Raw genomic sequence first — 25,793 nt, 5'->3', positions numbered from 1 at the left:
CCTGTCCTATTATAGATGCCAGCCATGTAATCATCGTCTTCTTTCTGAAGTCGATCACCAACTAATGGGTCTTTTTCACATTCAGGCCAGATGATTCCTCTGAGACCACACCGCAAAATCATACACTAGTGCTTTGTACTCCTCCACCTGCCCACCAGTAATACATCTAAAATGTGAGGTGCACACGCTGAGCAGGAGTGGAGACAGCACAGCCCCTGTGGAGCCTGAATGCTGCCTAGTCTTATAGGCTGTGGCCTTTCTGTCAGGTAATCAGTAACCTGTGAGATAACAGACTAGTTCCCTGACATTTTCTGTAGTTTCTGTCTCAGAAACAGTGACTGGATTGTGTTAAATGAACTCGAGAAATCAAATATGATGCTCACTGTGTCAATTTACTCAATAACTCAAAAAATGTTTCATATTTTAGAGTCTTTAAAATAGCCACTCTTTGCTTTGACTACTGCTCTGCACACTCTTGGAATTCTCTCGATGAGCTTCGTGAGGTCGTCACCGGAAATGGTTTTCCAGCAGTATTGAAGGAGTTCCCAGAGATGCTGAGCACTTGTTGGTCATTTTGCCTTCACTCTGTGGTCCATCTCACCCCAAACCATGTGTACTGGGTTTAGGTCAAGCGACTCTGCAGGTGGGGGAGAGACATAGGAGAGGTGGAGAGTAAACTTAACCTGGGTGTCTATTGTCTTGTGTAGTCTGGGAGATGATTGAATGTTAGGGTGGGTACAGTTTCCTCTGCGGTGGGGTCGGGTGGGCTGCTCCGGGTCCTGTGGGGCTGGGCGGTCCTGCTGCCGTTGGCCCCGGTCTGGATGGGCCTGGGCTCCCTTGCCTTGGTGGGTGCCGAAGGACGGGGGTGCCTCTGTAAGTGCGCCCCAGGGTGGCTGTGGCTTGCTATCACCAGTGTGTGAATGTGTGTGTGGATGGGTGGATGACTGGGTGTGTAAAGACTATTAAAGCGCCATACAAATACAAGCCACTTACCATTTATTGGGGTCAGCGGGGAGCTGACCCCAGCAAGGGGCATCTAGCCCCTCCCTTCTTTTCCTCCCCATCCCCGGCTGCCTCCCTCTTCCCGCTCCAACACACCCACACAATTAGGTGCGGGTGTGTCACCAGGGTGCAGGGGAGGCACTCCCCCCCCGTCCCCGTCCCCGTCTGGCCACCGGTGCCTCAATTTTATTCCACAACTTAGACATCCACATTACTCACACTCTCATAACACATACATATAGGGCCTTGAGGGTGGGCACGTTAACGGTCTGTGTATTCAACCCCACCTCTGGCGCCCCACCTCTCAATTTTAAATCCATGTAGACATTGAGGGTTCTCGGGAGGGGCTGTGCTAACACCTGCTGCTCTCTGGCAGCAGCACCATGCTCTCCCGTGTTTTAAATGCACCTTAGAACAACACGCAGCAACACTACACATGAGCGGGAGGAGGGAGGTTTGGGGTCTTCACACACCTCTGTTCTCTGCTGGCCATCGGGGCGGGGGGGCTGGGAGAAGGTGTTGGCCGGCCAATTGGGATCTGGGATGCGGGGCCTCCCTGCTGCTGCAGAGCCTGGGACGGTCTGCTTGCCTCCACCCCGGGGGAAGGGTAACATCTCCTGGGTCTGGGTGCCGTTTCCCCCTCTCGGGGCGAGGGTACCTGGACCCGGGGTATAGAGTATGTTTGGGGAGTGTGATTGTGTGTACATGTCCATGTATGCCTATCCCTACGTTGGGTGAGTGTTAAGTATTTGTATATGTGTGCATGAGGGTGGGAATGCATGTTTGTGTCTGTGTGTGCCTGTTTGTCTGTGTCTATATGTCAGGTCGGGTCTTAGACTTCACCTCTCTGGGAACTCCCAGGCCCTCCAAGGCCTATCTCCCCTCACCACACTCCCTGCCGGTAACTGATGCCCTCAGGGGTCGGTGCATTGGTGGTTCTTGGTGTCTGGGGCTGGGCGCTCAGGTATGTACCAGCTCACACCCGGTGGCTACCTGGCGGGGCCTGGCGCCTGTTGCTCGGTCAGGCCTCCTCTGGGGTGCGGGGGGCCCTCGGGCCTCCGGCCTCTGAGCACTGCGGCTCGGTTCACTCTGGCACAGCTGGCTGCCGGCAGAGCCGGAGGGCACGCCTGTCCAGCCCCCTCTGGCTTCTGCTCCGTGGCTACTGGGTGACCCCTCATCTGGGGCTCTCCTCAGCTCTTCCCAGGAGGGTGGCACGGATGCCCCTCTGGTGGTCCTCCTTGGGCTCTCGCACTCTGGGGCCTCTGGATGTCTGGAGCCTGGATCTCCTGCATGCCTGCTTCATGCCCTGGGGGACGGGGCTATAGCTCGCTACATCCTCTTGCAGACCATTACATGGGGAACAGAACAGAAGATCTCAAATTTGGACTCATCAGACCAAAGCACAGATGTCTACCAGTAATATCTGGTCCTTGTGTTTCCTGGCCCAAACAAATCTCTTCTGCTTGTTGCTTTTCCTTAGCAGTAGTTTATCAGCAGCTATTTGATCATAAAGGCCTGATTCACACAGTGTCCTGTTGATATAGAGATGTGTCTGCTACTGACTCTCTGTGCTGCATTTATCTGAGCTCTAATCTGAGGTTCTGATAACTTGCGATTTCTGAGGCTCGTGACTCAGATGAATTTATCCTCAGCAGCAGAGGGGACTCTTGGTCTTCCTTCCCTGGGCCGGTCCTCATGTGAACCAGTTTCATCGTAGTGCTTGAAGGTTTTTGCTACTGCACTTGGAGACACTGTGATGGACCGAGCAGTAAAGGAAAGTCTGGCACAGGTTAAAGTCCAGTTTATTTATTAATTAATTAATTAATTTTTAATTTAACTCAAAAAACTAACCTGGTTAAATTATACAAATAATAAATACATTTGGGGCCCACAAAAGAGGTCGAAGTAACAGAACTCTTCTCAAAAGCTGGCAACAACCAATACTACAGACTCAAACAAACTGACCTATCTAAATGAGACAAAAGTGAAATTTAAATAGTGGCTGATCAGCCCAGACAGACACAAAAAGGGGTACAACACACAAAAACCTAGGTGAAACCACCATGACACGTCCCACCCCCCATGATCCAGAGTTGTGATATGATTTGCAGGTCTCCATATACTGTACGCCCCTTTTACTGGGAGCAGCTGCTACTGAGGTCACTCAGTCAAAAAAAGACTAAATCATACACATAACAGTGTAAACTAAAATGTGCACACTTATTTTAGAATACAGTATCATGTCATTGTACAAGTAAAATAATTGTAAACCAAAACCAGTTTTATTACCCTGTAAATTAATTGCTATTTTTAAAGAAAGAAAAATATAAATGTAGCGTTATGTATAAGTCTGTTGTAGCACTGTGATGTTTGGTAGATATTACCACTATCTGTGGCTTTAACTGCAACCATCACAGACACATTCAAAGCAACTCTCCAGACTGCCTGACCTTCAGTTCTTAAAGTAATGATGGACTGTCACTTCTCTTTACTTAGCTGATGATTTTTGCCATATTATGAATTCTTACAGTTGTCAAATAGGACTGTGAGCTGTGTACCAACCTGACTTCTGCACAACACAACTGATGGTCCCAACTCCATTAAGAAGGCAATAAATTCCACAAATGAGCCCTGACAGGCACGCCTGTGAAGTGAAATCCATATCAGGTGACTACATCATGAAGCTTATTGAAAGAAGGACAAGGGTTTGCAGCGCTGTCAACAAAGCAAAGGGCGGCCACTTTGACGAATCTAAAATATCAGACATATTTAGAGTTATTTATCATTTTTTTCTTTGCTACATAATTCCATGTATCTCGCTCCATATATTTGATGTCTTCACTATGAATCTACAGTGTAGACAGTCGTATAATTCAATCAATAAATCAATAAATGAGAAGGTGTGTTCAAACTGTTGACTGGTAGTGTATATAAATTAATATCTCTGTCAACTCCATCAAAAACAACTTTTTGCATTTTACGTCATGCTGTATTTTGGTAAAATTGAAAACTGAAGATGTGTTAAATTATATCAAATTTAATCGACAAGTTTCTATTGCAATTTTTAACCCCGACTCAACCAATTTATACACTGACATGAGGTCTGAGTGGGAATCTTTCATATGCATTTCAGGGCCTGGAAGATTTTATTTTTCAAAAACGCTGTTTTCTTTATTCTTGGCAGAGTGACATTTTGTTATTGCTGCTTTGAAATGTTTGGTAAACATCAAGTTATGCCTGTTTTGCACTAATGTCTTCATACATATTTGTTCTGTTTGCTATAAAGTCATTGCGTAGCTTCTAAGCTGCTATTTTAAGACAGACGTCTTCCTTCGTGTAAGAGATGTGATGTGAGTGCTATTTGTTAACGCATCAATCACATATAATAGTTTCATTTATCAGTGTTTGATCTTCATTCAACATTTTTACTTCTTGAATTTCTTCAAACAAGATAGTTAAAGTTATTTTAATTTGACACAAATGGGTGAGGCTACATTTGAATCCATAAAAGCACTTCCTTCTTTGACTGCTGCAGAAACATGCAAAGGGGTGTATCTGACTTCCACCCTGCAGTACAGTAGAGTACAGTGTACACAACCAGCAGCAGTTAAAGAGTTGTTTAGATGTATTGACCAGTATGGGTAGATGGAAACTGTGGTTTGCTCTGCTTCTGCTGCCGTTCTGTACAGGCACAAAAGGTATCGTGCACGAGTTACTTTTATTTCTAAAGGATCGCTTATGTAGAGCGTTTTGATGTTGAATGGTTAATATATGTTGTTTTTAGAGGGAGAATATTTCCTTTACCAATAAATGTTTTATTTATTTATTTACTTTAATACAGGAAGTGCTAACTTAGCAGCTGTAATTCATACTGAACTGTACTTTTATTTTTTTGTACTGCAGCTGTGCAGGAGCACCGTGTGAAAACCATTAGTAAAGAAGCAGATGTCACTCCACTGTGCACCAATGAAACAACACAAGTTATCCTGCTGATAGTGTGTAAGATTCAAACAGAGAGGAGCAGAGGAGAAAACTGTAGTCTGATGTATCGACATGGACACGACTTTGAGCATGAATGTGACTCCAGGTTCACACTGATGACAGAAAATCAGACTGTGTTTCTCCACCTGACACATTTAACAGCAGAGGACGGCGGGAGCTACACCTGTGAGTGTGTACAGACTGGAGGATCAATAAAGCTTCATCTCAGTGTAACTGTGGAAGGTAAACTGTGGATTTATTTAATAACTTTTATGATTTACACTTTATGTATTTCTCTGTTAATTTTCTGCAGTGGTAACATTGTGATAATAATTATCACTGACACGTCTGCTGTAATTGTCAAAGAAATCAAAAAGCTTTATTTAACGAAAAATGTGAAGCAGTTAATCTGACCAAACCAATTATAAAACAATGTTCAGAATTTAAATATATGACAACACACTTAATACAAATGAATATTACATGACAGGCAAGAATGCGTAGCATCCTAATGTTCCCTTATAATTGATTAGAACCTTTTTTACTTTTCAGAGTTTTTAAATAATGTAGACGGAGTCAATGCCACCACAAACAGTTCTGCAGAAGTAACTTTCTTCTATGCTGCAGCTGGATCAGCTGTGTTCATCATCACATCTGGAGTTATTCTTGGACTGGTCTACAGCAAGAAATACAACAAGTAAGAGATTTTTGTTACCCAGGCAGGGGGAAGGACTCATTAGTAAAGCATAACAGCCATTTAAATATCATCTAATAAAAATTCTTTCACATAATATCTAATGAAATTTTCTTTTTAAAAATCTTTAATAAATGTAGTTTTTAGGAGACGTGAGCTTTTATCATGCAAAGGCTCTTTTAAAAAAATCCATGCATGTCTGACATAAGTAAATATAACATAATGTATAAAACATTTGTTTTATCTGAGTGCCAAATACAGAAGTTTCAATCACCATGTTTTCATGTTATTTGTCCAACAGAAGGCGACATGTCCCTATAACCATCTTTGAAAACACAGAACTGTACACGGTAAAATGTTGCACGTTGAACTTTTTCATAATGTGCATTTTACTTTACTTTGGCTTCACTTTGACTTCGTGTTTTCTTTTGCAGCAAGCAGAACAGATTGAGCCATACGAAGTCTTCATGCAAAGAGAGAATTTAATTTATGATCTCTAACATGTTAAAATTTAACATGCATACTATTTATTTAAATGTCTGAAGAGGGGTGATACACATTAAGGAGTAATGTATTGTTATTAATGTTATTATTATTATTTCCCAATACAAATTAAAGCAGAAGCTTCTGTATACAAATCAATGTTGCTTTGCTATCTGTTTTGTATGAGTACATGTTATTTTAATGTTTTAAAGTTCATGTTTTATGTTTCAAACTTTGAAATTAAAGCTGAAGTGTTTTAAAGTGTACTGTGTTGTATAACAGAATTAAACAATTGGTCTTTTGGACTTTTTAACAATCACATATTCAGTTTGTCAAATACCTTCAATGCTGTGGTAGCAGTACAGTAATAATCAAAAGTTTCTTAAAGTTTAATGTAAACTTTAAGAAACCGGATGTCATCTTGACGCACTTTGAGATTTCACTGTAAACCACTGTGTGAAACAATAATCACCAGTGACACATGTAGAGGTTGGGTTTTTTTTGCAGGTGTAAATGAGTTGTCGCTTTGACTGATCACCATCATCATGCTTCCTGTATCAAGTTCCTGTCCTTACGCACTCATTTGCACTTCAGTTACCTTCATCATGCAGATCATCACCTACAGACCCCCTGAGCACAAATGTTTGACGGCCCCCTGGATTTTTTTCCCCTCTTCAACAATTAGCAATAGCATACATGCCATTACATAAATAAATACAGAAAAGCTTATAATGATAATAATTCAGGGTTGCAGGATGGTGAGTGGTCAGTCTGTCACAGGGTAAACACTGCATTAACCTGCTCATTCGTTATTCTTGTTTAAACTCTTAAAACTCAATATGAATACATTCATATTTTGGCATCTTGCAAGTGCTCTTATCCAAATTAACATGGCAAACTGAGCCACATTAGAACTTACATGACTTACAAGTGATTCAGTTTGTCAGAGGATGGTGTGGCAATAATTTTTACATAGCATAAAATATTACAATTGCTTTAATATACTGAAGATGCTAAAAAGCCCAAATGTCTCAACACCATCAAACAAACAGGTTTTTAATACATTTATATATTTATGATTTATTGATTTTAAGATTAAGGCAACTTGTGGGGATTGCAGAATACAATACAATGCTTTGAAGCCACATGATGGCCATATTGTTTTGTGGAGGAGATTACTAAAGACAAGCAAATATGGCTTTTGAAGTAGCGCCTGTATGCATGCGTTAAAGACACAGAGGTTTTTGTGGGTCAGGAGTGAGAGAGGCCGAGGGAGCTGTGGTGAAGCGATAAGCTCAGAGTTTCAGTATGACTCAGGTTTCCTGACAATACTTGGACCGGCCTGTGTGAACCAGTTTTGCAGTCTATACGTTAAGGCTTCAGAAACCACTATCATACACACTGCTAAAAAGAAGTTATTGCTCAGGGTTTTTTTTAATAGCAGTTGAAATAATAGTAATAATATGCAACACACATGACAAGACCTCCACCTCCAATGTACAGGAAGTAAACTGGGAGGATACAAGTATACCAACTTCTGTTGGTAGCACCAGAGAGGCAACTTTCCATCTCCCAAAGGTTAGTCTCCATTGCAGATAATGAAACACCTAGGAGCCCTCCCTTGACCACTGCCACTTCCTTCTAAAATCAATCAACAACTACTGAGTCTTATGACCTAGATTTGTACTTAAAGTGGGAGGTTCACATGGTAAACAATGTCACAGGGAGTCCTGTGATCTCTAAGCGTACTGCAGTGTTGTAAATCTAATTGTTGTTATATTGATGCCACATTAATTTTAACATCATGAAGAGAATTGGTTAAGATTGTAAGATTCCTGTCTAATCTGTTTCTCACCTCTCCTCCATCTGGCAAAAACCCAGTAACTGTTTTTTTGGTCTCCTTCTATGGTTAAGTTCATGGGAGGGAATGTGCCAAGTGTAGTACAGGGGGGTGGGCTCCAGTTTACGGAACTGGAGCCCTTTCTAAATATACTGGTGCTAATGTTCCCAGTGTTAATTTATTATCATTATATTTGAACGACAGCTTAAGCATTGCTATTAACTTATGTAATCCTTAATTGATATTTAATTGTTATTTCAAGGAGTGGGAGGAGCCACTGGCTATACAATACAATACAATACAATTCAACTTTATTGTCATTGCACATGTCATAAGTACAAGGCAACGAAATGCAGTTTGCATCCATCCAGAAGTGCTTTAGCCATGATTTAGATATATTACAAAATACATATTAGCAATAATATGTATATAGATATATTACAGAAATAGGTCTGTTATAGGTCTGAGGGTACAAAAATGGGTCTATTATGGGTATGTTACAATGTACACGGCATGAAGGTATGTTATGAATATGCAATAACTATAAGTATGTACAGGCCGTAGTGGGTGTACAAGCTATGTACAGGCTATGAACAGGATATAAATATGAAACTATACAGAAACATGCAAGTTATGAACAGTTGTAAACAGCTGTAGAATTATAATTATCATATTGTTCAGAATGATTGTTCATACAGAATAATACAGTAGTGCAGTTAAGATCAGTGAAATATGTGGCTACTTTCTACAGAGGCTGTATAAAGTGTTAGTAGTTGTGGGTGTGTGTATGTTCAGTCCATGTGTTTAACGTGGGTCAGATGTCAGGAGGCAGAGTTCAGGCGTCTGACAGCTGTGGGGAAGAAGCTGTTCTGGTACCTGGTGGTCTTAGTCCGGAGGCTCCTGTAGCGCCTCCCAGAGGGCAGGAGGGTGAAGAGTCCATGTGCTGGGTGACTGGGGTCTTTGATGATTTTCCCAGCCCTTTTCAGACACTGCTTCCTGTAGATGTCATTGAAGAAACTTCTAAAAATGCCTCCTACGAATCTACAGATGCGACAGGAGAAGCAGCAACAGTATAACAAGCCACCATAACAGAGCAAGAAGGGGCTGTACGGCGAGCCACTGAGGATGACTGCCATTTTACAGTGAACCCTGATAAAACATCAGAAGCAAGACCCTCCAGTTCGGCCCAGATATTTGAGACCTTCATGCAGTTTCACATTGGGAAGGATAAAAGAGAAAGAAACAGAAAAACAAGAACAGGAGCTCAGGGTCTTCAGCCTCCAGGTTACTCAGCTCTAAACGGATTCAGAGGTAAGCAGGGTAGGCTGGTCCACAGCATGAACCACGAGATTGCCACCTGGGGAGCCTAAACTGGTGAGATTGGAGGAAGATGATGATGTTGAACAATTTTTGACAACTTTTGAAAGGCTGGAAACTGTTTATAAATCACCAAAGCATGAGTGGGCAATTCGTCTCATTCAATTGTTAACATGCAAAGCTAGGAGTGCCTTTGTGGCCATGGATCCAGCTCATTCTACAACTATGACAGACGGAAAGAAGCAGTGTTGAATAAATATGAACTCTGTAGAGATATTTGTTGATGACGATAATCCAGGTCCCTTGACACCCCAGCGAAAAAATCTCCCAAAAGATATACACCCATCTGAGGGACTTGTTCTGCAAATGTGTTGGTTACTATTCATCCGCAAAAGAGGAAATTATGGTAGCTGTTGTGCTGGAGCGCTTTATCTAGAAGTGAAGATGTGGGTCAAGGAGCATGACCCTGACACAGCAACAAAGGCAGGAAAACTAGTGGATACCTACGTCTTGGCACAGAAAGGCCCAGGAACATGCTGAACTGCTGTGCCAGGTGAAGGGTAAGCCAGGGAGTATGGGAAAAGGGGACGTCATTTTGCGGAAATGTAGTTTTTTTTTTTTATCATCGGTGCCTTATGAGCCTATACTTGTGTTTTTAAAAGTTATGTTTGACTTTAGGACTTTCTGTGTCGTTTCTGGGACGCTTAGGACTCATATTGCACTGCTGGAAATAGTTTATTTTGATGCATATGCTGGTATTTTGCAAATTTCCAGTATAATATTTATTTTTGTTTTTCCTGCAGTATATAAAAATTGGTGTATTTCAAAAATAAAACTATGAAGACACTCAAAATAAATTTCCTGTGGTGGGAAACTTGTTTGTGCAACTTTTTTGTATTTACAGTTTTGAGGGATAAGCCTCTTAAATTTCTCTAACTAGAAATATATGTTACAAAAACAAAAACGATTTTCAATTTTTTTGTAGTTTATTGCAGTTTTTTGCAATTTATGTAATTACTATGGACTTAATGCAGACATATTATTAGAATTTGGGCTATAATGGTTGTATTGATGTATATCAACTTGAAATGCTCCCAAAAATGGCTCCACAGCATGTAAAAATATAATATGAGCTCTGGCAGACTTGGTTCTATGGTAGGTCTTAAAGGGTTAATAAAAACATCAGTGTGGCTGCTTTACCAGGTCTAACAAGTAAGTTTAACATCCAGGCATCCATGGATTCTGCAGCTATGGGGCATATATGGTATCACTCTTGGCTGGAAGCTTAAACAATGGAAAAAACACAAACTTTATCCAAAAACCTCTCATGTTTAGCTGTTTTCCACTTTTTCTTTGGTCATTTTAGCCTTTTTGGCCAGGGTGAAGGGAGCATCTGCCATCAAACAAGAAGACAGCCGCATGTAGCTATGATGATGTTTGCTAGTTCACCTTACATGCATTAATGTAATAACGTGGTTAGCCTACTCAAAGTAAATCACACATGAACAACATTAAGCTACTCACGCAGAGAAGAACGGCTGCTGCTGCATCATCATCCTCATCATTTCTGCTACACTGGCAGGGCTAGGGGCCAGGACTCTCCTCTTCGGGTTTTTGGGGATGTTGCTAACTCCAGATCCAATAACAGGCACCAAACCCGCAGTAGATGTGCTCGGTGTGAGGTCTCGCAGCAAGCTGTCAAATACGGCGCATTTCTCGGCTTTTAAAAAAACCGCTATGCGTCGCCAGGTGTTTCATCGGATTCGAGGTGTTACCTCCTTTGACAGTATCACAGTATCAGCTTAAAGCACTTGTTGCTGCTGAGTTTGCATCTTTTGCTGTGAAGTACAGCCAGACTTTGACAGCTTCGCTTTAATCTGTAGCTCTGCTCTAAAAGAACGTACGTACCTGGACCTGCCTACTATGCTCGCAAAGGTAAAATGATTGGCTAGAATCTAAAGTGTGTGACATCTCAGGGAAAAAAAAAGCACCAAAATGTGCGCTGCTTTTCAGTCTGGTTACTATCGTTTATGTCAGAACCGGTGCCATAATGGTACCGGATACCGGTACCCATCCCTATTAAACGGTGTGCAGCAGTTTCTCTCAGCAGTAGCATTTTGATGTGATAAGTATGGTGTGGAAGTCTTATGCTTCATGACATTATTTGCCTGGTTATCCTTTACCATAAACTCAGATACATTTAATCTGCCCATACAGGGTATCAGACAGAAACTTCTCTGTAGCTTGCACTTGGTCGTTCTTATTTTTTGCACTGGAATAATCATGAGTGAATGATAATGCAAACCCATCTCTGGTCCTGCTGGTCCTGCTAGGTCTGTGTGTGGCCCTGTGTGCACACCTCACATTGTAGGGCAGGTTTGTTTGTTACCTTTGATTGTCATATCATCAACAACATTTTCCTATTTTTGAATGTCATCATAATTATAGTGCCCTAGTATTACACGCTGTGTCTGCTTAACATATCAACCCTTACACTGGTCACTCGCTGTATGCAGGTAGTGCTGTCTGTTGTATTCATAGATGTGGAACTTTGTGCTGTCTCTGTGCTGCATGGCATCTTTCTCTTTGTTGAAAGTCACATCACCCAACTGGGAAGCAGCTGCTTTCACAGAAAAGATGTCCTGTAACTATAAGGGGATGTACAGTGCCCGTTCACTGCACTCTAAGACTAAACTGCATTTTGTACAATGAGCCAACTTCACGCAGTGTGTCCTCAGCCCAGTATCACGACAAAACGTGTAATAGACACGCCAGCCCGCTGTGTCGTATCACACTTTGGAGAGGCAGAAGTTGGCTGATACTGTATTTGAAGCCAACATTAAAACAATCATAGGAAAGTGTTTGAGGCATTATCACACATTTACATGTAAACACATATTTGCTGCGTACCATCATTGCTTCTGCAATGTGCTTAATCATACCTACGTTGCTCCCTACCGACTTCTTGGCTTTGAATATACTGTCTCCCTCTGCTGGTAATGCCACCTCTGCAGCATGTATGCCCATTTCAGGTTTTGAAGAGTCAAAGCGTGGAATAAACACCGATACCATATTATTCAACATGCTATCGGTTTGGTGTCTCAGTCTGGAAACTTAATTTTTTGGAGCTTGGCATAATGATATGTAAACTTGCCCCCGTGTCTGTGATCAGACTCTTTTTCTGAGTGGAGCTTTGTATCCTTGTCACTTATCTGGACCTGGAAGCCACAAGTGACATTGAGACTGAGGAGGTCAGGGACCGCTCTGGCTTGGAGCCTCTGGTATGAGGACCGTGAGATGTACAAATGATAAAGTATTTAATAAGTGATTAAGAGACATTGTTTTAACATCTATTTGTAATTTTTAAAAGGATAAAGTCAATCAAGAGGATGCATACAAAATCCTTCATCAACCGTTCGTCTGTCTTTAGTGTGTTTTTGCAGAGTTGATTTGAATCTCTATACTGGTCCTTAACATATTTCAAAGTTCATACATGTAGATTTACAACAAGCCATGTGTCAGATAAGGATGTTTAATCATTTATGTTATAATGAATACAATGCTCACTTAGTATACAAGGTGTAGCTACAGAGGAATCTGTAAATAAATGAAAAAAGGGAATTTGCCTTCCGGCTGAAGCAAACGTGCTTCCATCTTATCTCTCGGTGGATTTTGGAATTGCGCAACACTGCAACCTTCTAGATACTGAAACTCCAGCTAGTAAATCACACATCAGTCAACAGTCAAGATAACATGATTAGGAAACTCAGATACTTCTAGGTAATGGGACAGTGATGTCTATTTGTTCAAACATGAGATTCTTTCATCTGTCTTTCATGCATCTTCAAGTAGATTACTGACGCAGTATGACTTTGAAAGGCACATGCTCGCAGATGCAAAATCTCAAAAGCTTTTGCGTTCATTTCTATCAGACATCACTATCAGAGTGATCATAAAGTCCTTTAAATTAACATGTATACGAGTGTTGCTATTTGTTTTCCTCAGCCAGAATATATTTTCTGTGTTTATGCGCCGGCTCTCTCTTCCAGCGCTCACATGAAAACAGAAGCGTCGTCAGCACTTCCTTCCTCCACACCAACACAGACCTCAGTGAAGGCTGAGAATCTGAGGCTTGGGTGCATAAACCCTTCGCCCTACAGTGATCTACAGTGTCAACTGTCAGCAGCAGTGGCACTGTTATTTAGATGTTTTGACCAGTATGGATAAATGGAGACTCGGGTTTGCTCTGCTTCTGCTCCTCACTTCCTGTATGGACAACAAAGGTTTGCAAAACAGTTATTTATGTAGGATCGCTTATGCAGCGCATTGTTGTTGTTGTTTTACAGTTAATCTATGTTAGGTTTTATTACCTGTATTTACCAATAAATGTTGGTAACTTAGCAACTGTATATCACACAGAACTGACTTCCAGTTTTACATATTACAGCTGGTACGGAGATTCTTATGAAAATCATTGACAAACAACCAGATGTCACTCGAATATGCAGCAACGAAACGCTGAACGTGATCATGCTGATAGTGTGTAAGATCAGCACACAGAGGAGCAGAGGAGAAGAGTGCAGGCTGCTGTATCGACATGGACACAACTTTGAGCATGGATGTGACTCCAGGTTCACACTGATGAAAGAAAATCAGACTGTGTTTCTCCACCTGACACATTTAACAGCAGAGGACGGCGGGAACTACACCTGTGAGTGTGTACAGACCGGAGGAACATATAAGCTCCAGCTCAATGTCACTGTGGAAGGTAAAGTGTGGATTTAATACCTTTTATAACCGAGCCTCACTGTATTACTGTGGTTATTGATAACTGGTATCATATCAATCAACAAAGGTTTGTAAGAAGCTGGGGTCACCTCACGACTGCCCACATATCTTTAAAAAAAAGCAATTAAATCAACAAAATCTGCTGTTAAACAGTATAAACAATAAAATCAAAAATCACTTAATTTCAAGAACATATTATATGACACTATAGCAACAGAGGTTAATATCATGATGCTGCTTTATAATTAACTCATTAACTCGCTGGTGATTTTCTCATTTCTTTTTCTTTTCTAGGCACTGAAAGCCATGAAGTCACCACCAGTCCTACAGAAATACATTTTAAATGGTCTTTCTATGTTTTAATTGGAGTGCTTGTAGTCTTAATCATATCTGGAGTCATCCTTGGATTTATATACGTAACAAAATGCAGCAGGTAAGAGATTATTATATTATAATGTCTGTGAAGGTTCTCAGTCAGTTCTCAGTATTATAATACGGTTAGGGAGTATAACCATAGTATAATCATATTTACTGAGGCATTCACAACATCTCATGCAAACTCTGTCACATATTATTTAATGTAACATTTATGTTACGCTGACGCTCATCTTATGGTCGATGTGGCTTTATTTTTTTAATTCTCCTGCACAAGCTCTTTATTTAAAATCCACATATATAAAATAAATATTTTTATCTCGGTTCTAAGAAAATGCAGAATTTTTGAAAAAATTTTTTTGGTGAATTGTTTTCCCAGCAGAAGACGACAGCTGCCAATAACCAGTCCTGAAATAATAACTGATCCTGGAAACACAGAAGCGTACATGGTAAAATGTTGCACTTACTGCATTTTGTACCTGCTTTTCATTGACTTAGAACTTTTTACTAACTGAGTGTGTTTCACTTTACAGGCAGCGGGAGAAATTGAGCCATACAGTATCTTCATCCAAACAGAAAATGGGCTTTATTCAACTTCTAAAATAAACTTAAATCATATTACTTGAAATACATTTGATGTAAATTGAGGTATGAATTTGCAGCACTTTTATAATAAGTATCTATTTCCTAGTGAATAAACAGTGAAGCTGGACTTGCAATCTCCAAAGCAATGATGCTTTACTATTAGTTTCACTTATTGTTGCATTAGTAGAAGTACAGTTTATTTTAATCTTTTAAGAGTAACGTTTTATATCTGAAACTTAAATATCAAGTCACACTGTCTAGAGTGACAAAACAGACTTTTATACATATTCAGTTTGTTGATTTCAGAGCTGTAATAGCTTTATAGCAATAATTAGATCTTGACTGATGCTGGAGGTTTAAGACTGATACTGATACCAATATGTAGTAATTTCAAACTCAGATATTTATTCTGGTGTTGTTGTCTTTGAGACACACAAAGACAAACAAATTTCCCAAACATTTTTTAAGGGTGATCTATATGTGAGTCCTCACTAAGATAATATCATAATACAGTCTAAAACAAAATCCTGTTTTTTTATATTAACAGGTCATGGATTATCCGTTTGTTCTCTGCACTTTGTAGCCAACAGGGGATCTTCAGAGTGCAGAGTTATGGACAAACTATGTAACAGTCATGGTTGAATGTTGAATGAATCTCCCGTCTCTACTTTTCAATTTTTTTATTTATTAGTTAATATAAATACAATATATTGACTGATAGATAAGCTCAGCTGACATATCAGTTAATAAAAATAATGATAATCCAAAACCAAGTTATTATGTCAAACAGCGTCATGCAAAAATCTTTTTTGAGCCATGGTGCGAGTTCACTACGCTGAGATTTGTAACCCACTTTAAACCGCTATGTGAAACAATAATTAGCATTTCCGCTTATCGTTATCTAAGTATGGGTCGTTGAGTGTTTCAGGGCTTTTTCAGTTAATGAGCCATAACCCTGACCTCACACCATCGTCGAGCTTCCTGTATCAACTTCCTCTTCTCACAGACAGATTTTGCTCTTTTGCACTTTACCAATGTTCCCCACGCAGTTGGTTTTAAACAGGGACTCCCCAGCAACAACCACCAAACCTCTGTACACAAGTGCATTTTCCAGGCTCTCTTCCTGGAATTTAATATATATGAAACTACTGAAAAGGCCAACAGGAAAATATTGTGTCTGAAAGAAAAGGCCTTTATTGTTTCGTGAATTGTGCACGCATCTGTACATAACAGGTTTTTTGTTGTTTTTTTGTCCTGTAATTTAAAGCAATTCAGCTGAAAAAGACCCTAATAAAATACCTCATGTTAGACGCAAAGTTATTCCTTTACTTTTTTCTTTCTTTTTCTTTTGCCTGTCAACTGCAAACAATTTTAAAACAATCATATTCATTTTATTTCTCAGATTTGCACGTGGTGACCAAAGCTGCACATAGACTAAGCCTACATAAAAACTTTTTATATTTATCCTTTAAGTCTGTTGAATGCCACCAGGGCTACAGGTGAAGGAAATGAAACTAATCACATCTAATTATTAATTTAATTATAACCTATCAGATTCTCCTGTGTCTTGATGACAAAGCATAGATACTTACATAATGTTACTTTACACATTTGGCATTTTTGAATGGTTTTCGTGTTGCCTCAACTTTTTGCATATCATGGTGTTTTTCTGGTCTTGCTGACTGAAGCGCTTACAGACCACACACTGGGCTTTTTTATGGGCATTTTGTAGCATTTTTAAGAAAGTCAAGAGAGAGAGAAAGAGAGAGAGGGGAAATGGCACACAGGAAATTGCCTGGGGCATAGTCAAACCCAGGTAACTGCTTGTCTCTGAGCATGTGGGTCACTGGTTCAACCCAATGAGCCACAGGGGCACTTGTGCAGCACTTTGTACTTCTGCACAGCACAATCATACTGCTGATTTCAGAAACTGTGTTAGTTTCACTCTGCATTATGCATAATTTTTCTAACATTGTAGCTTGCTCCCTTTGTAAAATTAGCCACTTCGCTACCTTTTCCATGTGGACATGGTAGCACCTAGATTAACAAACCCTGGATTCATTTATGGCGTTTACAACCACCTTTAAGTGACCGCTTAGCCTGATTGTTGAAGTTAGAGAGTGAAGCCCCATAACAGAAAGACGTCCTGGGTATGTTGAACTTGTTTCATGGTGCAATGTCTTACCGTCACGGTCCTGGCATAACTTACTGTATCAGTAATCTGAACACCATACCCAGTGTTGGTCAAGTTACTTGAAAAAAGTAATCAGTAACTAATTACTGATTGCTTCCTCAAAAAAGTAATCCCGTTACTTTACTGATTACTTATTTTCAAAAGTAATTAATTACTTAGTTGCCTAGTTACTTTTTAAAAACACGATTTACAACCTGAAGAGGTGATAAAGTGATAGATCTTTCAGCCCAATTCTACTTTTTCTACATAATCCATCATACAAAATGTAATCAAATGGAAAAGTCTTTTTTTTTAAACTTGTTTTATCAGTTTTAATCTTTTAACTTTATGCATCAAGCAAAAATGTAATTATATGCAACATTCACTGACTTGAATAAATTAGTTTAACATTTAAACCTATTTTCTGCACATTCCAGCTCATAAAATAAAATATTTTTTGTGTTTACACTCACTCTTTCAAATAGATGCAAGTAAAACACAGCAGAAAATAAATAAAGTCAAAGACTAGCGGTCCTGTTGCTCTATTTTCACCTGTAAAGCAGGACTGTGGTAGGCGGAGGTTTACCCTGGTGCAGGTGTGCAGCGGTCAGTGGAAGAATCTGCGGGTTTCTCTGTGAATTTCCCATTACGTCATAGCGCACTCGGTGCTTGCTTGGAAGTTTAGGGGGTTTTTTCGCTGTAAAAAGAAGTTTTCTTCCCACTCACGATGGACACTAATGTTTTTGTTACTTTTTATGGAATCAAACTCAAAGTAAGGTCAGTACTTCCACGCTGCACGCTCATACTCTCTCCCACAATCGATATGTGATACATTGTTGATCTGCACACAGCTGTTGTCACTAACGGCGCACTCGCTTACGTCACTGTCGTGAGACATTCTCGCAAAAAGTCACGGTTTTAGTAACGTAGTAACGCAGCGTTCCTACGGGAAAGTAACGGTAATCTAATTACCGTTTTTGCAATAGTAATCCCTTACTTTACTCGTTACTTGAAAAAAGTAATCAGATTACAGTAACGCGTTACAAGTTACGCGTTACAAGTAACGCGTTACTGCCCATCTCTGACCATACGTAACTTTAACAACTTACCACAACATGTGCTTTACAATTTATAGATCAAAGTGTATCCACAAATGCACAGGACATCCATTAGTCTAGTGTTTTGACTAAACTAAAACTGAAGTATTTCACATTTTTATGATTCAGAATTTAACATGTTCATGGATTTGCACTCCTATATAGTGATGCTGTTATCCCCACAATAGCAATGAGAGTGCATTTTATTGAAAAGTTGAAATAAATATTTCTTTTCTGGAATTTTCATGCTCTGCAGAATCATTTAGTGGGCCACACTGGATGGGTCATCCACCACGGGTCAGAGATGGAAAATCAAGAAACTCAATCTTAAAATAAGGTTTGGCTTTTTTTCCAAATGAGTAAAAAAAGATACAAAAATACACTCAAAATAAGTCAAAATCACACAGGAAACAAAGCCGTGAACTTGGAAACATATGTGAAGAGCACAGGAGGAAAAGTGAGTGAACTGAAAACAGGAAAGAGGAGAAGGCAGAGTGAGGATACACAGCAGAGAGAAGCAAACACAGGTGAAACCAATGAAAATCCCAAAAGAAGAAAAAGAACAACAAGAGGAAGTGAAACACAAAACAAGACATGAGAAAAACATCCTGAAACAGCAAGTAAAGCATATTTTTCATTTATTCCATGAAGTCGTGGTGATACTATACAACACATTATTACACAATACATTATACATTATTAGGCCTGACAGGTAATGATGTATATAAAATGTCATTTTAGTTGTATTTAGTTTGTGTCATGCTGAAGATGTTTACATTCTGAATGAAATTGTCATGAGATTTGCTTTTAGACCAAACATCAAAGTGCTGTTCTGCTTTTGAAGAAAGACCATGAATGACTTTGTGATGTGAATTGTGAACCTTTATTAATGGAAAGTTTAACTTACATTTAAGTCTTACACTTTCTGAGAAGATGCAGCGTCACAGACATATTAAGGTGTTAGTTTGAGGTTTAGGCAGTAAAATCTGTGGTTGTACTTCCGCTTGTCAGTTACATAAAGTATAATGTGTACAAATCCAGATGATGTGCATGCTCATTGAACTTCTTTGTTATAATATGGAGCAAATGAAGCTGAAGCTATTTACCCCTCTGTCTACAGAGGCTATTTATTGCATGCTATTTTTCACACATCTAGCTTGTAAAACTTAGTTTTATATATATCTATATATAAAAGCTACGTCTACGCAGGTCATTTTAGTGCAGTCTAAATGGGGTTATTTTTGTATTCACGTGCTTGCTATTTACTTTTTCAGTGTCCTACTATAGCACGCCTGCACAGGAACTTCCTTTTTTGAAGTGCCAATACTTTGATGTTCAGATAGTCAGAGAAGTATTAAAGTGGGCATCACTGTCCTCCAGTTTTCAGTATATGAGGTGGCATATGTGCGCTGCATTAGTGTTTATTTCTTTTATTGATATGGATCAATGGAGGCTGTGCTTTATCCTGCTCCTGCCGCTTTCTGGGTGTTTTGAAAGTGAAGGTAATGTTTTCTGTTTACAAATTTGCAGCCCATCTTTCATTCACATCGAGCACAATTATCTGCAATTTTCACTATTGGGTTTGTTAACCCAGACTATATTGCACAATACATAAACTCTTAATTGATTGTTTGCAGTGACTATTATGAAGACTATTGGGAGAGAAGACCAAACTCCAGCATGCACCAGTGCAACACTGAATATTAAACTGATTGCATGTACGATCAGCACAGAAAGGAGCAGAGGAGAAGAGTGTCTCCTGAAGTATGAGACCAGAGAGGACTTTTTTCATGGCTGTGACTCCAGGTTCACGCTGATAAAAAGAAATCAGACTGTGTTTCTCCACCTGAACAATTTAACATCAGAGGACAGCGGGAACTACACCTGTGAGTGTAGAACTGCTGATGAAGCATTTGTTCTGCATCTCATTGTTACCGTGAAAGGTCTTGATGCATTCTCAAGGAAGGTGAACGTGGAAGGTGAACACAAGCACAAAGGTAACACTGTGCAAACTTATTCCTTACTTTTCATGTGAGTTAAGGTGGTTACTTTCCACTGCTTTAACAGTGTTTATCAAGTGTTTCAGTGATGTGATATCCACGCTTTCATAAGAAGGTAGTACTACATGGTTTTTTAAAGGTTTTGTTAGCAGTTAAAATTCATGAGGTTTTGCTTTTTATGTTCATTGCTGTGTTTGTAGCATAGTTTCTGCAGACAGAAACATCAGCTGTAATAAACTAGCTGAGATAATGTTAAGGTTTTTCTTTGCAGACGACGTCCAGAATGGTGGCGGCAGCCTAAAGAGAATTGTAATTTTACTCTCCTCAGTTGGTGCAGCTACAGTCTTCGTTGTAACTCCATTTTTTTTGGGAGTTATCTACTGTTTTAAACGTCACAGGTAAAAGACTTAAAAAATATTCACAGTGCAGATCTACCAGATAAAAGGACAGGACGATTTACTTATTTTATTTAAGAATGTAGAGTAAATCAAAATTTTATTACAAGTTTTAGCTCTATTTTTGTGAATACGTGTTTCACTAATGATGTCGTTCTTTCTCTTCCAAAATGGCAATGCAAGGTCAGAGACACCGGGATTATATATACATGAAACGCCGCACATTTTGGTGAGTAGTACACCATCTGGCCAAAAGAAATAAAACAGTAAAACATTCTAATATTTGCTTGTCTGGCTTTAGCTTTAGTTACCTACCTTTAGCCACGTTTGGCAACATTTCAGTAATCTTCACAATATGTCACAGGATTTACTCACGTCCTCTCCTGCCTTTGTAAACATGTGAATTTGACCTTCCCCAGTATGCTATCAGTGATATCCCAATTCCCTTCAAAGAGAGCAAAATGCACCACAGAGAAACCCAGAAACAAAACACTCAAGCAATAATAAGCAATAACAATGACAGGCAGTGTGGTCTTTTATTTTGTGAGGACACCCACACCCCCAGCAGAGATGGCTCTGCTGGGGGTGATGGCTCATGTGGTTCTCATCACACAGGGTGGGTGATGAGAACCACATGAGCACAGAAACCCCAAATGTCCAAACCGAGAGAAGACCAAAGTGTTGTGGAGACCAGCATCCTGAGCAAGAAACATGCAGGAAGGTCTCCACTGATCCCCAGGGCACCCCGCTGAGAGCCAACAGAGGCCAGACAGCAGAAGCCAGTCCCAACCAGGCAGCATGGATGCCAAGGAATAGGAGCACACATGAGGAGCCGAGGGACAGCAAACAGTCCCAAAGCCCAGGAAGCTCATCAACTGGCACAAACAGGATACTACAGGGTGGGCCAGTTATATGGATAACATGGGAATGGTTGGTGATATTAAATCCTGTTTGTGGCACATTAGTATATGTGAGGGGGCAAACTCCTCAAGATGGGTGGTGACCATGGTGGCCATTTAGAAGTCGGCCATCTTGGATACAACTTTTGTTTTTTCAATAGGAAGAGGGTCATGTGACACATCAAACTTATTGGTAATGTCACAAGAAAAACAATGGTGTGCTTGGTTTCAATGTAACTGTGTGCCAACCTGGGAATAAAAAAAATCCAAGATGGAGAAATCTGGTCACTCAGTCAGTTGATTTTTTTTTTTTTTGATGCATGGCATTGCTGAAGCTAGAAGTCCGAGATGATGGGTGAATAATCCACCTCGTCTTGCCCTGATGTGCCGGTGAATATTGATCTTTATTTATTGAACCAGAGCCCAATGACTATGCTTCCTAGTATAACCGAAGAAATTATTTCTGGTTAGCTTATAGCATAAACATAACTGTGAGTTCTACTGATTTCTTTTACATTCCCTTTCTATTTAAGACTTTATTTTAAAGGCCCAATAATCAATGGAACGTATGAAGAGGGTTTTAAGGATCAGTAAGTGTGTGCGGTTTAGATTCAGCAGAGATTGGCCCCTGACCCAGCAGTGACTCTCTCATTGGTTATTATTATAACTAACATCAAGAATTCATTTTTTTTAATCTATTGATTGCATCCATGTTATTGTCTTATAGGATGATGTTGATCTCGAATATTCCTACAAAAACCTTCATCTGCCAGGACATGATGATATCGATCAAACTGTCGTCTCGTGAGAACCACAGAAACGGTTGACTTGGATGATCAGGAAACTGATCTGAATCATGAACACTATGAAAACATGTAAACCAAAAGTGAGTCCAATATCAAATATCAACAAATACAGTGGCCTTGAGTCTGTTCCTTTATTTACCCTTTTCAGTCAAAGTTTTGGTATTAAATGAAATGTGTTAATCATCCACTGTGTTACTATTGAGAAAGAAAATAAATGACTGCATCGATTTGAATACATAGAAAGTATTGTTGTCTCCTATTTTTAGAACTGAGAGTAATGTTTGTTAAACATCAATGTGTAACTGGCCTATATTTTACTCATGGAAGTTTCACTTGAGCAAAGTTAAGTAACATTACACAAAGAGTTTTTGTTTCCTACTAAGTTATAACGCTGTGATGCAAAAATTGCACACTGCTTTTTATTATGTGCAATGCAGTGAGCTGCACAGCAGATGCTGTTCTCTATTTAGAGATCAAATTCAGGCCTCCAAATATGAGAGAACCACAAACGCAAATGGATCAGCTTCAGCACTTTACTTCATCTCAGTAACTTGATAATCACACATGTTGTGTCATTACACTGCTTGGCGAAACTTTGCACCTTTTATTCATGCCTCATTACAAAGTGATGCAAAGTATCGCTGCATTTATCTGCAGAATGGTGATGCAACACATTACTGTTCCGTGTACTGTAAGTTTGTTACCATGCCTTTTCTTGCACATTTGAGCAACAATCATTTGATCTCAGTTCATGGACACAAAAACAGATCATCCTAAAACTTATAAGGCATGCAGATACAAAGCACACCTGTTCACCTGCACGTAAATGTAAATAAATAATCAGCCAATCATATGGGAGACACTCGATGAGTTTAGGCTTGGAGACATGACTATGGTATCCTACTGAATTTAGACTGAGTTTAAGGATGTGAAAGTGTTGACAGAGGATGGCCTGAAAAAGAGAAAATATCCCCCTCTTGGTGAAAACGCCTTGCTGATATCAGTGGTCAGAGGTCAGAAGAGAATGGCTTAACATCTTCGAGCTGAGAGAAAGTCAGCAATACAGAAGGGCATTTCTGAACACACATTAAACCTTCAAGCAGTTTACCTACAGCAGCTGAAGACCACACTGAGTGCCACTCCTGTAATTCAGAGCTGCCCGAGTTCATGACATAGAGTGATGAGGTGATGGAAACTTTCCTCAGAGGTTTTAGTCTATAGTGACATGATGGGATCACACAGCTGCTGCAGATTTGTCAGTTGCACATCCAAGATGTGAATATCCACATAAACATGTACACTGGACAGAGCATCTTCATCCAATGCAAAGGTACAATTTGTCCATTCGTGTCACCAACTCTAACCAGAGATGCTATCAGATGATGTTCATAAAATGGTGATTAACAATCTCTAAATCACACAATAAAATGACAGTAAAATGCAACACTATTACAAATAAGAGAATAGGACAGAGTTATTCCTTGTGATGAGAGAGACAGTGAGGCTGGTGGATTCCCTTCAGATTCAGGTCGGATGATGAGTTAGGAGATCAGGGGGCAGTTAAGGGGCAAACATGAGATGTTTGTCCAAGTAACAGTGTGCGTATGTGGGTGATGATGGTGTTTACAGATTTTTGTGTCTGGAGCACAAAGAGTGAGATGAAGGGAGATGAAAGGTAGTGTGATGAAATGCTTTTCCAAACATTAGAAACACCAGAAATGTGACATCCACGTCAGTTTCACATCCACCAGCAACTTCTTCCTGAAAGAATCATTTTCAGTGTCAGACACACAAACAGGCACAGGCTCACTAACCCATGCTTGTGCACACACAGATATTTTATAAATGCTTGTATGAAAATGAGTTTGTAAAAATAAAAGTAAACATTTTGAATCAGATGCTTGAGTATGTATAGAACTGGTGCACCTGTGTAGCACATTGTTGCCTTGAAGCAGCAAACGAAGGAACCCCCAAGTTCACAAAATGTAAAGTTAACCTTCTTTGCCATATCTGTCCAGCATTATCCTGGAATTGACCTACAGAAATTAAATGGTATTGTTATAGCACAGATGGGAATAGACTGATCAGTAGTAAAGCTTTACATCTACAGTATAGAAATTGCATCTAATGTGAATTCTGTTGCATAAGATTTGATGTAATCATGTTTATCTTACCTTGATTAAAGAGAACATGATTACATGTTAATTATTTGTAAAACAGCGCCACCCAGATATCATCTTGAAGCACAGTGAGATTTCACTGTAAACAAGCATTCTTCTTTCAGCTGCTCTCTTTAGGGGTCAACACAGCAGCTCATCTGTATCTCTAGCTCCCTCTTCTGTCACACCAAACCTCTGCATGGCCTCCTTCATTACATTCATGAACCTCCTCCGAGACTCATCTTTTTTCTTCTTCCTGTTAGCTCCATATTCGGCATCCTTTCTCCAGAATATCCTGTATCCCTCCTCTGCACATGTCCAAACCATCTCAGCTTTTCTCTGACTTTGTCTCCAAAATGCTCAATCTCTCTACTGCTCTACTGACTTTCATTGTTCTTCTACTACACCTCTCCAGGCCCTCTTCCACCCGCTCCCTATTCTCACTACAGATCACAATTTTTGAGAATCGGGACAATTGTAATGACATTGTCAAACCTTATAATTCACATAGATTCCCACCTAACGTCGGACTTCCTGCCTATCAGTGTTCACAAACACCTTGCAACTCCTTGACTCATATCTCTCCATTTCACTGTAAAATACTGTGAAACAATACTGACTATCTCTTCATCAGTGACATAAGAGGGGGTTGTGGGATTTCCGGCCTCTCTCTAAAACAATAGCAGCAGCGGTTGATGGGTTGTCACCTTGACCTTACACCATCATGATGCTTCCTGCATCAGCTTCCTGTCCTGATACATGCATTCAGCTCCTTCGCATGCAAAAGGTTTTAAAGAGAGACTCCCCAGCAAAAGCTACTTAACTTCCATGAATAAATATTTTTATTTCCATACTCTATACTGTGCATTTTTAATGTACACGTACATAATGTGCAGAGTTGGTCAGGAGGATGCTGACAGAACTGGCACAAAAGGAGCCTTTATCAGTTTGTGAACCTGTGCATGGATCTGAGAATTCTGCATGTTTTTCAGAACTAATGCTACTTACAGATACACACAATGAAACATTTTGAAAAGCTGTGAACATTAAAACAAACACAAAACCCTGCAAATAAGGCGTTATGTCTACCACTAAGGGTTTAAAGGAAGTCCCCTCGGCTCCTCAAACCACAGTGTAATGAGAAGTTTTCAGTTAAAGGTGTTGCTTTCAATACACAAGGCCAAAAAAAGGAAACAAAA

The 25,793-nt window shown here is 39.8% G+C and overlaps 2 protein-coding genes and 1 long non-coding RNA gene across 5 annotated transcripts; all 3 read left to right on the top strand.

Moving 5' to 3' along the window:
- The first annotated feature begins 4,580 nt into the window (after positions 1–4,580).
- Positions 4,581–6,426, top strand: LOC145424047 (uncharacterized). 2 transcript variants are annotated; one of them, XM_080296828.1, is made up of 5 exons: positions 4,581–4,700; positions 4,906–5,226; positions 5,611–5,680; positions 5,979–6,027; positions 6,112–6,426. In XM_080296828.1, the coding sequence occupies exons 1-5, from the start codon at positions 4,640–4,642 to the stop codon at positions 6,175–6,177; spliced, it is 567 nt and encodes a 188-aa protein (XP_080152954.1). In that variant the 5' UTR covers positions 4,581–4,639; the 3' UTR covers positions 6,178–6,426. The 2 variants fall into 2 exon arrangements, with proteins under 2 accessions (XP_080152954.1, XP_080152953.1); XM_080296827.1 differs by having other exon boundaries at positions 5,536–5,680.
- A 6,974-nt stretch (positions 6,427–13,400) lies between these two features.
- LOC145424046 (uncharacterized) lies at positions 13,401–16,381 on the top strand. Of its 2 annotated transcripts, none has more exons than XM_080296826.1 (5): positions 13,401–13,600; positions 13,765–14,085; positions 14,400–14,538; positions 14,863–14,929; positions 15,014–16,381. In XM_080296826.1, the coding sequence occupies exons 1-5, from the start codon at positions 13,537–13,539 to the stop codon at positions 15,104–15,106; spliced, it is 684 nt and encodes a 227-aa protein (XP_080152952.1). In that variant the 5' UTR covers positions 13,401–13,536; the 3' UTR covers positions 15,107–16,381. The 2 variants fall into 2 exon arrangements, with proteins under 2 accessions (XP_080152952.1, XP_080152951.1); XM_080296825.1 differs by having other exon boundaries at positions 13,402–13,600; positions 14,860–14,929.
- Positions 16,382–19,701: 3,320 nt separating this feature from the next.
- LOC145424372 (uncharacterized) lies at positions 19,702–22,678 on the top strand. The gene is made up of 5 exons (XR_013905427.1): positions 19,702–19,837; positions 19,973–20,332; positions 20,607–20,733; positions 20,914–20,959; positions 22,357–22,678. It is a non-coding gene; the product is annotated as an uncharacterized LOC145424372 (long non-coding RNA).
- The last annotated feature ends 3,115 nt before the right edge of the window (positions 22,679–25,793 follow it).

Source organism: Astatotilapia calliptera, chromosome 23 (assembly GCF_964374335.1).
Source record: "Astatotilapia calliptera chromosome 23, fAstCal68.1, whole genome shotgun sequence".
Lineage (NCBI taxonomy): Eukaryota > Metazoa > Chordata > Actinopteri > Cichliformes > Cichlidae > Astatotilapia > Astatotilapia calliptera.
This window is presented reverse-complemented; position numbering and strand designations above follow the sequence as displayed.